At 37.9% G+C, this 17,586-nt stretch overlaps 1 protein-coding gene across 1 annotated transcript; it reads left to right on the forward strand.

The window, feature by feature from the left end:
- Positions 1 to 363: 363 nt before the first annotated feature.
- LOC140142744 (serine beta-lactamase-like protein LACTB, mitochondrial) lies at positions 364 to 16,268 on the forward strand. Its single transcript, XM_072164736.1, is given in 9 exon segments — positions 364 to 431; positions 3,027 to 3,467; positions 4,877 to 4,943; positions 6,144 to 6,334; positions 9,564 to 9,785; positions 9,787 to 9,958; positions 11,240 to 11,405; positions 12,282 to 12,439; positions 13,232 to 16,268. Coding segments are annotated over 8 exon segments (1,755 nt in total). The 5' UTR covers positions 364 to 431; positions 3,027 to 3,086; the 3' UTR covers positions 13,630 to 16,268.
- Positions 16,269 to 17,586: the final 1,318 nt, after the last annotated feature.

A 17,586-nucleotide genomic window follows, 5' to 3' on the forward strand; every position in this document is an offset into this window, starting at 1 on the left:
ACGTAACAACTTTTATTATTTCCGTCGTACGAAGTTGGACTTTAATTTACCGTTCATAAAATACGTAGCCAGAATGGTCGAAGTGTAGTGCAGTTTGTGTAACTTTTCCTTACATCGCTGGATAAAGCAATTACAATCTTTAAAGAAATGATTTAATTTGTTATTTAAAATTGATGAAATATCTATACAATTAATTTTACTTATGAAATATAAGTAGTATAATAATTTGATTTACTACTATATCAACTTAAAATAATTCTACACAACGTTAGGAATAAACGTTATTCCCTCATCAGGGCGTTATTTTATTTTGGTAAACAATATCAGCAATCGATCAAACTGCAAGGTACCAATCTGCGCTAGCTGCAATACCTGCAATCTGCATTGAATCAATCTGAGCTGCCAGCTGAGCGGATCAAAACAAACAAAAGGTCAGGAAGATAAACTTGGCTTGGCTTTAGCCCTTGATATCATATCCAATATGTATTACTGTATCTCTGTTTCTACCTTGTAGATTATAACTCAAGATAGATCCAGGCACTGGGGACTCTACGACTAAGACTTAGTCGACTAAGACTATTAAAGTGAAGATAAAATTAAAGGAGTATTTTGTGATCCTAGCATCCTCTATTTATGTCATTTTTCATTAGATATCCACAAAAAAACCTATTCCCAAAATTTCAGTTGATTCCAATTTTGCGTTCGCGAGTTATGCATGATTTAATATGTGTATTACACTGCTCCATAAACAATGGCAATGCGTTGTAATTTCGTTCTGGTGCACCAGAACGAAATTCAAATTTCACGATATCTTTGCTAAACTAATTAATCTGCAAGAAATATTTTGTACATAAACATGATGTAGCCAGAGGTTTCCAGTGATATAAAAATCTCAACTTTTTTTGAGAAAAGTGGGGGGATGAGGCTGTGGATCATGAAATGCCCTTTTAAGGTAACCCAATCAAATTTGAAATTTATATACATTGTAAGATGCTTGCTAATTTTTGTTTTGCTTTTTATTGTTTTGCTTTTTATTGTTTTGTTTTTTGTTTTAGCTGCCATACAATGTAGCCCGAAACTCTCAAGTCAGTCTTCTTCGCTACGATTTCCATTTCCGACATCTCGGATACAAAGTCTGAGCCGGAAGCAATATTGTTTTTAAATAAAGAGTTGACCAAATATTTTCCATTTGCTACATATAGTACATGTATAAATTAAATGTTCGCCAAAAAATATTTTACAGTTTTAACATTTCGACAACTTTTTTTGATGTTATTGTAGTTTTTTTCCACATGTTATTTAAAACATTAAGACCAGGGAAAAATGTAACCAGGTTGGTGCCCCTCAACATGTGTAACTTTGAATGTGATTGCCTTGGTGCCCTTACATTGTACTCCCTTCTATATGTGGCTCACGCAAGCAATACGTACGGTAGTATCGCTTGCATGGTAAAGCATGTCTATCTTGTAACTGTGAAATAATGGTTGTTTTTACTCTGTTCAAAAGCGTGAACGTGAAAATGTACCAAATACAGCCCCGAAATGGTCTACTTTTAGCGGACCTCAACTCCGATCCCGACCCATTGCTTACCTTGTGACGAATTTGTAGATCCTAAGTCTCTGTGTCGAAAAATGCCTGGTACTTGCCTGGTACAAACATAGAAATGACCACATTGCTTCAGTCCCATTAATGAATATTTCTTCCGTACTCCAATGGTTCCAGCCAGTTTGTGTCGGTCTGACGCTTGTCGATCCTAACACACACGTGATAGCCACGTACAGTCTGGTCTGAGACTAATTTTTTACGCATGCGCGATGGAGTTATTATGCCCCTGTCATACTTGCATGCCGTTTGCTGCTGCGGCAAGCGGTATGACGTATCAGCCAATCGTAAGCCTTGTTTATGTCCGTTTAGCTGCACTGCTCATGCGTCAATGCCGATCAGCGGCATGAAAGTATGAAACCAGCATTAGACCTGCCATTTTGCCATGTGCGTTCTGCTCGCTAGATATAGCGGATGAGAAAACTTTTTGTTGATCTTTATCAAAATTTTCGATAACGGATCATGCTAGAATTTCAGTTTTTATTAATGAAGTTACATGTTGTTTTGAGGAATAACACAGCTTTTTTCGGGAAGTTTCGAGTTTAATTCAACTGGTGGTGTAGGATAGCAAGGTGAGTAAATTTGTGATGAGGTTTTTTTTTTGTTTCAACGATCCGATAGTAGGATACAAGACATAGGCTAAAAAGGTCATGCATGCGCGGTGGTGTTCTTGAATTCACTGGTATCATTTGAGGCTGTCTTGGTACTGGTACCTTCCTTCTTAAATACGTGCTTACCTCAATTGTGTCATTATAGACCATCTATGATTGTTCTTACCTAGTAGGCCTTAGCAGAAGCTGCCCAAGTTGCAAATTATGCCAAAATGACCCTTTTTGTTTGGATTTGACCAAAACCAAAATGTGTTCATAACATGTTTAACGTAACTTTCAAAAGATTTTGAGTTTGCTGGGTGATGGGTGCTGGGTCCTGTTGAGTTTGGTAAGTCAAAATCTTTTACAAGAAGAGGTGCATGTTATTCAAAATAATCAACATTTTGGGAGAAATGGAAATTTTGATGCTGGCGGGCATAGCCGGGCAATTAGAAACTTTAATGTGATTCACTTCCAAAAATTTGCCCATTTGTAAAACTCACTACCGTACGTATAACAAATTGGGCTATTCCATTTCAAATCCACACCACCCCTGTGGAAGATTTTGGAAATATATTCAACAAGGGGAGTATGAATTTCAGACGGAATGAACACATTAGGCAGCTCCATTTGAATTTCATACACCCTCTGAGAAAGATTCAACCTGAATCTTCCACAGAGGGAGGGAGAGTTTCAATTGGAGCTGCTAATGTGTTCATTCCATCTGAAATTCATACTCCCTCTGTGGAAGATATTTCCAAAATCTTCCACAGGGGGAATGTGGATTTTAAATGGAACAGCCCATTACAGTATATCTTCATTTTGAACCCACAGGATATTGGTACTGATCTGCAATCCATCAGTAACTTCTTAACTTCAAACTAGTCATTCGCCATGCTATCCAACATCTGCAGGAGGACAGCATCTTTGCACAAATTACAGAAGTTAGTCAAAACTAAGTCCATCGCAACCAGAAACATCTCTACCCCATCATCCTCCCCACCCAGCAATCCATTCAAGTCAAAGTTACTAGTCTGGGGTGCGGTTGCAGGGGGCGTTGGCCTCGTTGTGTGGAGATACAGCACCACATCTGAGAACTCAAAGAAAATTGAGGAAGCTGTTTGCGAGGAAACTGATGATGAAGATGACAAGAAGGTGATGAAGAAGACTTCTTCTGATGAGAAAGTGGACAGATGTAAAGGAAATGGGGATGATTATGAGAGGAGACTTCAAGATGCAATTGCAAAGTCTCGTGATTTATTGTACAGGGCTAAGGTAGGTGTCAATCAGCCCTAATATGTGGTGTGTAAGCCTGTACGACCAAGTCGCCAATCGTCAATGTTGCGACAATTTGGCGATAGTCGCGACTACGACTATTTATTGCTAATTGGCAACTATTCCTGAAAGTTCAACAAGCAACAAAATTGAAGTAAAGATGGGTACCGGTACTAAAAGTGCTAAAAATTGTTTAAGAACTTGGACTACCGCCTTGAAAATCGTTGTGAAAGTTAGTTTTAACTCTACCTATTAGTATTATTCCTTCATGTGTATATATTTAATCAGCCAACTGTTTACTGCACAAAGAAGGTATGTTTTTAAGTATATGCTGAACAAAATAAGTAAGCTTGAACTTCAAGCAAACCTTTGATAGTCACCAATAGTCATACATGTAGTTCCGACTATTTGTGTGGCGATTAGTCGACTTCTAAAAAAGCCTATGTCGTGCAGCCCTATATACTGGTGTGATCAAGCAAAATCAGTCTGAAGTTGGGCATATTCAATTTTCAGTTTTTTACATGATTGTATAAAACATCTGCAAAGCTACATTATGCAGAAAACCTCATTGAAATTGGACATTTAGTTACAAAGATAAGAAGTGTTTCCAAAACAGTATGCAACAAAAATAAATTATTGTCTTTGTTTGGCTATATCTGAAAATCAATATTTCCGACATTCAACTGATTTTTCTTGATCACATCACATATGGTAAAAGGTGTGTCTATCTACTCCTTATTCCAGAAAAATACAACACTAATTTTTTACGATTAAAGAAATATTATCCTGGCAAAGTCAAACACTAAAATATGGCCAAGAGTTGGAAATAAAGGCCAAAAACATGTGTTTTTAGGATTTTTTTGGTATGCTGTGACAATCAAGCCGAATGACTTGTTACAAGACTAATTTCAGGTTATGCATTCTGATTAAATTATTTTTGGATAACACATTTTCTAATATCTTTTATAACCAGTTATCAAAATTGACATATTTAAAAACATTAAATTTAAGCAAAGTCGTACAATGTAGCATATACTCCACATTTTGAATGCTTACATGTAAACTTGTGCCAAGTCTTTGAATTTTGTGACTAAAATTGTAAGAATTCATGAATGCAAAATTGCATATTTTTTACCCATTTCCCCTCATATTGTGAAACTACTAAAATCGGATTTGTATTGCCAGTTAGACTAAATAAAGAATTAAGATTTAGCTATGTTTCATTTGGCAAAACAGTATTGTATTTTTTAATCAAAACAAAATTAGTGTATTACTTTGAGTCTGTCAGAAATGGCAACATTTTTAGATCCCCCATGTTACTACCAATACCCCTTGCAAAAAATATGGTACTGCTACTGGAAATGCTCTGGTAAATCACCGATATGTTTATTTATCTCTTTTACATGTAGGATGAGTACGGCACTCCTGGTATTGTAGCAGCTATCAGTGTTGATGGAAAGCCTCTATGGAGTGAAGGTAATTTCAACTATAGTTAAGGACAGAGAAAATGCGCAATGCGCAAAAAACGCCAAAAATTGCGCATTTTGGGTACAATCGCGTATTTTAGGTCCAACCGCGAATTTTAAGATTTGCCCAAAATAACTATTTTTCAAGTACTCATTTTCCAAAAACCTGAAGTTTTCACTAAAATCAAAGAATCCATAATGATCTGCAACACAATCCATGTTAAAAAAAGTAAAGAAAATATATTGCCGTCGCAAAAATTTGGAAGAAAATATAGAAGAAAAACAGTAATTTTTTTAAAAATATTGCATATATTTGAACTTTTGGGGGAGAAAAATCATGCATTTTGGTGCAAATTGCGCATTTTTGCGGATTTTCAAAAACTGGCGCGTGCATTTTACTCTCAAAAATAGCGCATTTTCCCTTAGCGTGGTATCTTGCGTGTACATATACATATACGGCACATTGATCGCAAGCATAAAAGTATGTAAGTGCACTAAGTAATGCTAAGCTAACGCATAATGCACTGAACTTCAAAGCTAGTGCCGGTGACTGATATATACCCTGTTTGCTCTAAGGTTTTTAATGGTCGCTTGTCATGCACAATTTGCAAAATCTGTTTTACTGTAAAAATTAACCTAATGGTGTATGTGGGGTCCCATGACATAACTGGAATTTTATGCGGAACTAAAAGTGCCCTCAGATAAAAAATCACCCTAGCAAATAAGGGCACAGACTGTTAAATTTTGTAGGGATTTTCAGAGGAGGGAGCTCTTTATTTGCATGTGAAATTTACCAAGGCAAAGGAGCTCATGCGCACCATTAGGTGAATGTTTACAGTATTTGTTTTTAAATGATTGGTGATTATAATTTTTGAATAATACAAAGAAAAACTAAACCAAATTGTACAAAATAAACTGATTTCAGCCAGGTGACAGCCTCAAAACAGTTATGCTATAAGGACCAATTACTGGTCCATAAAAGTGACGAAAAAGGCCTCTTGAGGTCCAAAATGTTTCAAATAAAAGCAAACAGGGTTTATATGTAATTGTGATACAATTTTTAGGGTCATTTAACCTATTACAGAAAAATTTTAAAACCAGATCAACAGACCCTACTTGCAAGTCCATCCTCACATACAGGCTTATCATTGTCACCTAAACATCTACTTTAAGCAACATTAAATCTTATTATGCAATGTCTACAAAACAGGTCTTGGTTATTCTGATGTTGAAAACCGTGTGCCATGCACATCATCTGCCGTCCTCCGTGTTGCCAGTATTAGCAAGTCTTTCACTATGGTGCTAGCAGGGATGCTCATGGAAGCAGGAAAGCTTGATATTGATAAAGATGTCAGAGATTATGTTCCAAGTTTCCCTGAAAAGAATTGGGAAGGAGAAAAGGTAATGGATATTTAAATGAGTTATTATAATATGCATCTGTGCCGTGGCTTCAAAGTGAGCAAAAACCTGAAAGCATTTCAAGGGATACAGTCATTTTATTTTGACATCCAAAATGTAGCCCGATATTTTGATATGAATGGTTTGCATGTAGATAACCCAAGGCTCAGCGACACAGAGACATATGTCCGTTAGCTGCCATAGTGTATGTGAATGATTGTATCTAGATAATCCAGGTTTCAGCAGCTCAAACTTATGCCATTCGACTTAAATGCTATATGAATGATTGCATCTAGATAACCTTGGTCTTAGCGGTACAAAGACACATGCCCATTGGCTGTGATATAAATAATCTAGATAAGGCAGGGCTCAGCGGCACAAGGCGTATGTCCATCACCTGTTATATGAATGATTGCAGCCCTATAATATGATATGAATGATTTCTTGTAACTATAGAAGACACATGTCCATAAGCTGCTATAATATGAATGATTGCATCTAGATAACACAGGCCTCAGTGGCACAAAGACGTATGTCCATTAGCTGCAGGGCTCAATGGCAAAAGATATATGTCCATTAGCTGCTATATATGAATGATTGCCAGGTCTCAGCGGTACAAATACACATGTCCATTGATTGCCATATGAATGATAAAATCTAGATATCCCAGGGCTCAGTGGCACAAAGACATATGTCCATTAGATGTCTTATGTAGGATTGTATTTAGGTAACACAGGTCTTAGTGGTACAAAGACACATGTCCATTGGCTGCCATATGAATCATTGCATCTAGATAACCCAGGGCTCAGTGGCACAAAGATGTACATGTCCATTAGCTGCTATCTGGATGATTGCACCTATATAGATAAACCAGGGCTCGGTGGTGCAAAGATGTATGTCTATTAGCTGCTAGATGTGAATGATTGTATCTAGATAACCCAGGGCTCAGTGGCACAAAGATGTATGTCCATTAGCTGCTATATGGATGATTGCATCTAGATAACCCAGGACTTAGCAGCACAAAGATATATATCCATTGGTTGCTATATGGATGATTGCATCTATATAACCCAGGGCTCAGCAGCACAAAGGCGTATGTCCATTATCTATATGAATGATTGCATCTAGGTAACCCAGGACTTAACAGCACAAAGACATATGTCCATTGGCTGCTATATGGTTGATTGCATGTAGATAACCCAGGGCTCTGTGGCACAAAGATGTATGTCCATTAGCTGCAATATGGATGATTGCATCTGGATAACCCAGACCTTGGTGGCACAAAGATGTATGTCCATTAGCTGCAATATGGATGATTGCATCTAGATAACTCAGGGCTTGGTGGCACAAAGATGTATCTCCATTAGCTGCAATATGTATGATTGTATCTAGATAACCCAGGGTTAAGTGCCACAAAGGCGTATGTCCATTAGCTGCTTTATGGATGATTGCATCTAGATAACCCAGGGCTCAGTGACACAAAGACATATGTCCTTTAGCTGCCATATGGATGATTACATCTAGATAACTCAGGGCTCAGTGGCACAAAGAAGTATGTCCATTAGCTGCTGTAAGAATGATTACATCTAGATAACCCAGGGCTCAGTGGCACAAAGACGTATGTCCATTAGCTGCTGTAAGAATGATAACATCTAGATAACTCAGGGCTCAGTGGCACAAAGACGTATGTCCATTAGCTGCTGTAAGAATGATAACATCTAGATAACTCAGGGCTCAGTGGCACAAAGGCGTATGTCCATTAGCTGCTGTAAGAATGATTACATCTAGATAACCCAGACCAGGGCTCAGCAGCAAAAAGATGTATGTCCATTAGCTGCTGTAAGAATGAATACATTTAGGTAGTCAAGGGCTCAGCGGCACAAAGACGTATGTCCATTAGCTGCTGTAAGAATGATTACATCTAGATAACCCAGGCTAGGACTCAGCGGCACAAAGACGTATGTCTATTAGTTGCTGTATGAGTCTGATCACCTAACCGTTAGTTGAGGGGAAAAAACAGCATTTAGTACTAAACATTTTTCTAAAACATTTTTCCCAATGCAGGCGAAGATCGCCACCTGGCTTTCTTACAACATTTTTGATTGATTAATTATGCACAGATATATTCGTCTGAGTGACCAATCAAAATTCAGCTTCTACATATTTATTTAAGCTCAATCCAGACCTCTTCAGCCCTACCAATCATTCGTACCATGTTCCAGATTGACTCAATAAATCATAATAGTCTTCTTGTAACCAATCAGCAGGCAGTACTCATGGGGTTAAGCCTCTTCAGCCTACCACCATTCTAACCATGTTGCTGATTGGCTCAATAAATCATAATAGTCTTCTTGTAACCAACCACCAGGGAGTACTCATGGGGTTAAGCCTCTTCAGTGTAACCACCATTCTTACCATGTTGCTGATTGGCTCAATAAATCATAATAGTCTTCTTGTAACCAATCAGCAGGCAGTACTCATGGGGTTAAGCCTCTTCAGTCCTACTACATTCTTACCATGTTCCAGATTGGCTCAATAAATCATACTAGTCTTCTTGTAACCAATCAGCAGGCAGTACTCATGGGGTTAAGCCTCTTCAGTCCTACTACATTCTTACCATGTTGCTGATTGGCTCAATAAATCATAATAGTCTTCTTGTAACCAACCACCAGGGAGTACTCATGGGGTTAAGCCTCTTCAGTGTAACCACCATTCTTACCATGTTGCTGATTGGCTCAATAAATCATAATAGTCTTCTTGTAACCAATCAGCAGGCAGTACTCATGGGGTTAAGCCTCTTCAGTCCTACTACATTCTTACCATGTTCCAGATTGGCTCAATAAATCATACTAGTCTTCTTGTAACCAATCAGCAGGCAGTACTCATAGGGTTAAGCCTCTTCAGTCCTACTACATTCTTACCATGTTCCTGATTGGCTCACTAAATCATAATATAGGCTTTTTTATAACCAATCAGCAGATACTAGTAGTACTCATGGAGGTAAGCCTCTTCAGCCCTACCACCATTCTTACCATGTTACTGATTGGCTCAATAAATCACAATAGTCTACTTGTAACCAATCAGCAGGCAGTACTCATGGGGTAAAGCTTCTTCAGCCCTACCACCATTCTTACCATGTTACTGATTGGCTCAATAAATCATAATTAGTCTTCTTGTAACCAATCAGCAGGTAGTACTAATGGAGTTCAAACCTTTTTGCTTCCCAATCCAGGTAAAGATCACCACCAGACAGTTGCTTTCTCATCTCAGTGGCATACGACATTACAGCAAAGACTACATCAAGAAACAAAGCAAATCCAAAGATAATGAACCAGAAAAGAAACCTGGAACCACCAAAGAAGATGACAAGAAAACCACCAAAGGAAAAGATGCAAAAATTGGGAAGAATGCTGAAAATGTGCTAAAAAGTATCACAATCGGATCAGAAATCCAAAGTGACAAAGGATGAAACTAGTGATATGACGATAAATAAAGACTACAAAAAGATGACGGATGGAGAAAGGAAAGGAGACGAGAGATTTAAGGAATTTTATGGGGATGGAAATTACTCCGATGTAATGAGAGCTATTGATATCTTTAAAGATGATCCTTTGGTTCATAAGCCTGGTGAGTAATAATGTACATGTAATGGGCTATTCCAGTTGAAATGCTTACACCCCCTCCGGAAGACATGAACTTAATCTTTCACACAGGAAGTGTGAATTTCAAATGGGGCTATCTGAATGGGTGACTCGATTTGAAGTCTACACCTTCTGTGTGGGAGACTAAGGTCATGTCTTCCATAGGGGGTGTATGGATTTCAACTGCAAAAGCTTGCAATAGCCCATCATATGCATTAAAATGAGTCAAAACTTACATGGAGAGGGAGTGAGTAAAATGAAGAGAATTCCTTTTCAGGGAATAGTACATAACCTGTGAATAATTTCTTTGTTCCCAATAGGTTCAAAATTTCAATACACCACCTATGGCTGGTCCTTAGTCAGTGATGTATTAGGAGTGACAGGAGAAAGACCACTCCTGAAGCAAGTTGGCAGATATATTAAAAGAGCTTATGCCATCCCATGGTTTAACCCAGGGGTGGCTTTGGGAGGGGGGAGACTGTTTACACCTAGATGTTCTAGTCAAAATAATATTGTCTGTATAAAGATTAGATTACACATAAATCGGAAAAATCTGATTTTTGAAAATGCAACAACAACAAAAATTTATTTAAAAAAAACAATTTTCAAAGTTTTCGGCAACTTTGGAGAACTACTGGACCTATTATGATGTGCTAGGATCATAAGGTAATTCGTAATTTTTTCTTCAAATTACTGGTGAATGATCCTAGCACTTCAGAATAGGTCCAGTGGTTCTCCAAAGCCACCTAAAACTTTGAAATTAAAAAAAATAATTCAACAACAATTTTTTTTTTAGTAGCAGTATTTAGGGTTTATAGCTTCTTTTTTCCAAAGTTTTGTTTCGCTTCTCACTTCACTCTAATTAGACACGACCTTAGTTCCAAAGGTTGTGCGGCGTTCTGGTGAGCGTGCTTCGCATGCACCCTGTACATATTTTTATTTTTACAATGTTGGCAGGTATGAGATTACCTCTGAGAAAATTGTTACGATTGTAAGCACTAAGCAGTGTCCTAAATAACTAATTTACATGTCGGAAGTTCTTTGCTGAGCCTTCAACAGATCGGGAAGTTTTTATGTGATTTTGTCACATTGTAGATAAAAATCAACATCTTCAGGGGCTTCTCCTTATTACTGACCCCCACATGGGTGCTCTTCCTCTTGACCATGTCATGGAGTGTGTCCCCTAGACCCCATACCATTGATCCCCCCTATTTGAAAACTCTGGTGCCACCCATGGCCTAACCTATGCTAATTTCTTCTTCAATAGGTTCCAAATTCCTCTACACTACCTATGGCTGGTCCTTGATCAGTGCTGTATTAGAGGTGACAGGAGGTAGACCATTCCTGAAGCAGATGGCAGATATATTCAGAGATCTAGACATGATGAACACTGTGCCTGATGAAAACATACCTCTTATATACAACAGAGCAAAGTAAGTAGGGTTTTAGCTCAAAACTCAGTTGGTCAACCCCAACTCCGTCTCTGCTTTTTGCCCAAGTAAATGAAATAGCTGCCAGGTGTCATATTTAGTAAATGTATATAATATAACATGCATAAATGGTCAAATATCTATTAGGGCAGCTATTTCAGATAGAAGCTCACAAAAGCAATTTAACTTATTATGTTGCCAGAGATTATAATGAGCTGTTCCATTTAAAATCCACACTACCTCTGTGGAAGATGTTGGATATACCTTCCACAGGGGGAGTGTGAATTGCAAATGAAATTAACACATTAGGCAGCTCCATTTGAATTTCATACACCCTCTGAGAAAGATTCAACCTAAATCTTCCATGGAGGGAGAGTGAGTTTCAAATAGAGTTGCTTAACACCAACTCCCTCTATGCTTTTTGCATAAGTGGAAGGAAAAAAGGAAGAAAGAAGATGAAGAGTAAAGTTGTTGCCCCCACCCGGGATTTGACCCATTGACACCTCAGGTGCCAACCAATAGAATGGGTTTAGCAAGCCACATGTGTGACCGTCGCCTGGCCAACGGTTTCGTGCCTATATGTGTCTTTATTTTTGTTTTTGTGGAATATTGAGCTAGCTTGATTTCATTACTGCTAATTGTCCCAATGTACAGAAACTCGGGGAGCTGATCCTGGTTGTGATGCTCATTCTATATGTAGGCTAATTAGGGTACTGCACCCTGTTTAGAGCTGCATCCTTAAATGATGGTAAATGAATGATAAGAATTATGTGGCTTGGACCAAAGTGGTCAGTGTCTTTCTGTAAAGTGCATTGGTTGTCAATTAAAGCTTCTGTTTTTCATGCTTAATTTTCCCTTTATTTGAATATTTTATTCCAGAGGGTACTCTCATAACAAGTGTGGTCGTCTTGTGAACACTCCCCATGTAAACCTATCCCTCAAATGGGCCGGTGGGGGGTATCTATCTACCGTTGATGACCTCATCAAGTTTGGGAATGCTATGTTGTATAGTTATCAGTACACAAATAAACATAAAGGTATGTGAACATCTTGTCATCATCAGACTGCGGTAATTGCCTATCATTTTTTCTGTCAAATTGAACCACTTTTTCAGCCAAAGTACCATGTGCATCTGCCCATGTCATTGACCAATCATGTTTATTGTTTATAGTACAATGAGCTTAGACAATAACATGTATGGTAGGAGGCTGATGATGTAGGACTTTACTTGTATTCACATCAAATCCAGGTGATGTAATACTAAAACTACTATCATACCAAATCTACTCTATTAGTCGCCCCCTTCTATTTTAAAAACATTCCCTCCATTTTATTTAAACCAAGATGTTTAAAAATTCCATGCTATCTTGTGCAAGTAAGTTAACCACGTTACACACATGATCGGTAACAGTCAAAAATGACATCGCAAACCTGGAAGTGAACCAGTTCAACCAGAAGTTATTGATCCTAAGTTCATAGTTAGTCTTTTCATGTGATTTTAAAGCTTTCACTCACACAATTCAAAAAGCTGCTGAAAACTCACTTGTACAATTTTTAGTATTTTTCATTTTGTCTTTACATTGACTTTTATTGTTTTCCACTGGCTGGTTATTGTTTGTTGTTGGTATTGTAGTTTTGTGCGTTTAGATCAATTTTTTGCATAAGCGCCTTAAATCACCTTTATGTATGTATGTATGTATGATTTTTCGGGGGGATTTATTTTTTGGATATATAGCCCATGTGCGCCATTAAGCGAATCTTTGTAGTAGTATTTTATTAAATAATTTTAATTTTGACACCTTTTTATAATTATATTCTTTTATATGCAGAGAACCACCTACCACCAGGCTACCTCAAATCTGAAACCATGACCACCATATGGAAACCAGTACCTAATACAAATGGAGCATGGGATGTTGATTCCAAATATGCAATGGGGTGGGCTGTAGTTGATTTAGATCAAGACCACGGACAATGTCGCAAAGCTAGACATCTGGTATCGCACACTGGTGGCGCTGTTGGATTTAGTAGTGTACTTCTTATTGTGCCGCCTAAAGACGAGGAATCGTCGACTCGCATAGTTGGGAATAAAAATGGCAATGATAATGGCAAAAAAGTGGATTCTCCACCACCAAAGGGCGTAGTAGTGGCTATTGTTACTAATCTTGGTGCTACAAGTTTATATAAAACTGCTGTGAAAATTGCTGATATATTTAAAGATTTGTGAGTCTGCTGGACCGGATGGTCACATTTATAAACCTATTTATGGAGTTATTAACAAGCAAATTTATTTAATTTAAAAAGTTTTTTTTCCTTTCTTGATTGGCCTGTACACAAACGACCTCATCTTTTGAAGCAGCCTAATTTGTACTAAAGGGCTATTCAATTTAAAATCCATAGCCAACTTTTTAAAACTCTATGATGATAAAACTGAATTTCTGCTCATTGGATTAAAGCAACAACTCAAAAAAAATTCTGTGCAGTACATTAAAATATGTGACCGTTCACGGCGAATGAGCCGTAAATTCCTCCCCCAGTCAATTTTGTTTTATTTCGTTTTTAAAAATAAACATCATAAACTAAAAATGGTATATGCTTCAAACGATATCCAGAAGCGGGGTTATGGTTTGTTAAACTTTGCTCCTTCAACAAAATTATAGCTTTTACGTTTTTACATGTGTCTCTTTTTCCACATTGCTGGCAATAAATATCAAACAGTCATAATTGGCGGTCATTTCAAATCATCCCCAAGTCAACGAGGTTTAAGAAAGTTCTCTCATTGTTAATTGTTGGTTATGCATACCTGTACAAAATACAATGCCTGGTAACCCACCACTTGAACAGGATTTAGCAAAAGCAAACAAAGACCAGAGCTATTAAAAGTTCTATAGCCATCTAAGATAGAAGCTTATTATCCACTTCAACAATAGGATTATTGATTAGTTTTTGACTATCAAAATGAGACAGATGTCGGGCCAGCTTAAGTTACCGATGAATACGACCTTCGTACACATTTTACACCGTAACTCAGAATACAATTTAGGGAATTTACGGCTCATTTGTGCTGCCGGGTCACATATGTGAATCAAGGGCTCCTCCAGTTCAGAAAGTTAGGAATCATAGTGTAATGTAAGACATATTTGTGACGTTTGTACCACATGTATCATTGATTGTAAAATCATCATCATTTCATAAATTTGCAATCTTGGTCATTAACGGAAATATTTGACAAATGAAGCAACTTGCACGTTTTGACTACATATACAATCCCGGGCATAATTGTTAGAACACTTTAACCTGGATACTTCAAATATGCCTCCCATTCCCCCGATCAATGTTGGTAGCAAGAAATATCCAACATTGATTGGTGGAGGGGGAGGGGTGTAGTAGTAGGGAAGGTTTCAGACTTCACACAAAAGAAAGTGAAATATTAATATGTCAAGTATAACAGAAATACGGTTTCAAACAGTTATACTTTGACACAAGTGTTCAAACTACTTATGACCGGGATTGTAGATTGGATATGGAAATCTTGCTGCTTTTTAGATTACTACACAGGTGTCGACTGCAGACTGCAAGTTTCAACTTTTTTTAATTCAAAAATTTCTGAATTGTAAATTTTCATGACCATATTTCAGCATAAAAATTGCATTAACCCTAACCCGCCTGAATACTACAAAATACTACTTGATATATGCGCTGTTCGTGCATGCATCCCACGTGGTGTGATGACGCAATCGACCTAAGTGATATATAGGCACGGTTTCGCTGGCTAGCGAAGCCCAAGACCTGTGGCAAAGTGTCGCCGACCGAGTGCTTGGCATGCGAGGGGTCTCGGGTTCGAATCCCACCCAGAGCAAACAACTTCTTTCCTTCTTTTCTCTCTTTATTCTTTCCTTCTTTCCCTTCCCGTCGCCGAAAAGCCCTTAGGGGGTTAGGGTTAGAATGAATACAAACAGGCCAAGTATTGGTTCAGTGGTTCTTAAGTGTTGAAGCCTATGGCTAGCACGCATCAGAGAAGATTTATAGGGTATCCCATGATACTAGTGAAACATCCGGGTACTTGAGAACCAGTCTACTAGAAATTTCAATTGAATGAACACAGCTGTCAACAGCGTGATGATTCTCTGCGTACACCGTGTAATGAACGCCAGCGTGTGCGTAACGCGGAAGTGAATCAAAACCTTGCCAACTTACTCATGATTGGTTAATATTTTCATTATTTTTTCCATGGTCGTGCGTTCGCATTGTACTTTGAAATATGTGACATACGAAATCGGTCGCAGCTGTTGGCAGCTGTGTCCATTAAATTGGAATTTAATTACTAGCATGAAAGTTCATCTGTGTTGGTAAACTTCGTAATTGGAAATTTAAACTTATGATCTCAACACAAAATTATAGACGTACATCAAATTTTCGGTCACAACTTTGACCTTCATCTGGAGACTGGCAACCCAAGTTTGGGATCAGTGACCTTTTGGACACTTTGACCCCAAACCCGGTCGTACACTCTTGGTAACTTGTATCGGCCCCTGTCGCGGTTGAGAATGGTTGGTTGACTCTGATGTAAATTGACTCCTTCACACCCCTTTCAAAGTATCTGAAAAATATAAGGTGGTACAGAGTGGGTACAATCATGTTATAATTATGTTAACCGATTATTAAAGAACATACATGTATATCAGTGGCTACAATCCACGCTGCATTTTGTTGCAAAAGGCTGAAATCTATAACTGTAATTTTTACAAATTGCATGTTTTCTACAAAAAAAATACTGATTTTGACCAAGGTCAAAGGTCATTCATCCAATTGATTTTTCTGAATTTTTTGTCTTTATATGACCCCTCATAATGGTGTAAGATTTGTCTGCATATAGGCCTACCTGAAGGAAAGTTGTACCTATGCCTATGTGACCCCCCCCCCCCACCGCACACAGTGTGCAAAAGTACCCTGGCCACTTAAGAGTCATTGAGCATGTTTATAGTAAGCCAGCTCATCGGTTATTTAGCTTTAAGCAAAATATTCTAGAATACTTTGGTATAAGTATACTGTGAAATCAATCAATAATCTTTCCCTGCAGCCACAGGACCAGCCTGTAGAATCTGTGACCAAATCATAGAACAAAAGTTTGAGAGTCATTTTGGGATCTTTGATTGATTCCGAATAAATTTAGCTTGGGCTCACCTCCTGAAACTTCCGGCGAGAGGTCAAACAAAGTCACATGGGGGGGTCAAATTTTCAAAATGCTCTAATTATGTTAAGTAATATATCAAATTACTCGTATGGTCATGAGGATTCCAAAAATGTATAGTTGGTTATGTGTCAGACCTTTCAGGAGGGCGCTATGACGAAAAAATGTTCATAGGTCAACGACCTTTTTGAATTCTGACCATAGTTAACAACGTCCGATTTTGGTGATTTTGGTGTCTAATTATATGTTTGCTTGCATGAGAAATACAACTACGCAACTTAAAAAACTGTACAAGGAACCGATGACCTCCTTATTACAATATGGATGCTTTTGGCAGCCATGTTGCAAAAGAGGGTCATCGGTTCCTTGTATAGTTTTTTAATTTGCTTAGTTGGATTTTTCATGCCCGGAAGTTTCAGGAGGTGAGCCCAAGCTAAATTTATTCAGAATCAATCAAAGATCCCAAAATGACTCTCAAACTTTTGTTCTATGATTTGGTCACGGATTCTACATTGATAGAAATATCATTTTGGTCCAAAATAAAAGACCACTATAATAGTGCTGTCTCTAAAACAAACATGATTTTCATAAAACATTCAAAATAAATGTAGTTCAGAACCAGAGGTGGCCCTTATTTTATGCTGTTCCGCTCCCTCTTCCACTCTCTCTTCCCTCCTCCTCCTCCTCCCCTCTTGCCTGTCCCCCTCCCTTAGTCCCCTGCCTCCTCCTTCCGTCTTCACATAAAGACATTTCTGTGTTTGCTGGGAATTATGTTTAAAAATTCAAAAATCACAATTTTGATGAAGTTAGAATATTACAGGTGATACAAGGCAGGGAATTTAGTTGTAGAATCTTATTTCTTGCATTCCATGTTTGGTCATCTTATTAAGGGATCAGATATTAACGTTTAGCAACAGTTTCATATAGTTTTTGTGGGAGCTGAGAGTACATCAGACATATCGAATTGTATTCTGAAAACGAGGAATGTGCTTC

Source organism: Amphiura filiformis, chromosome 20 (genome assembly GCF_039555335.1).
Source record: "Amphiura filiformis chromosome 20, Afil_fr2py, whole genome shotgun sequence".
Taxonomy (NCBI): Eukaryota; Metazoa; Echinodermata; class Ophiuroidea; order Amphilepidida; family Amphiuridae; genus Amphiura; species Amphiura filiformis.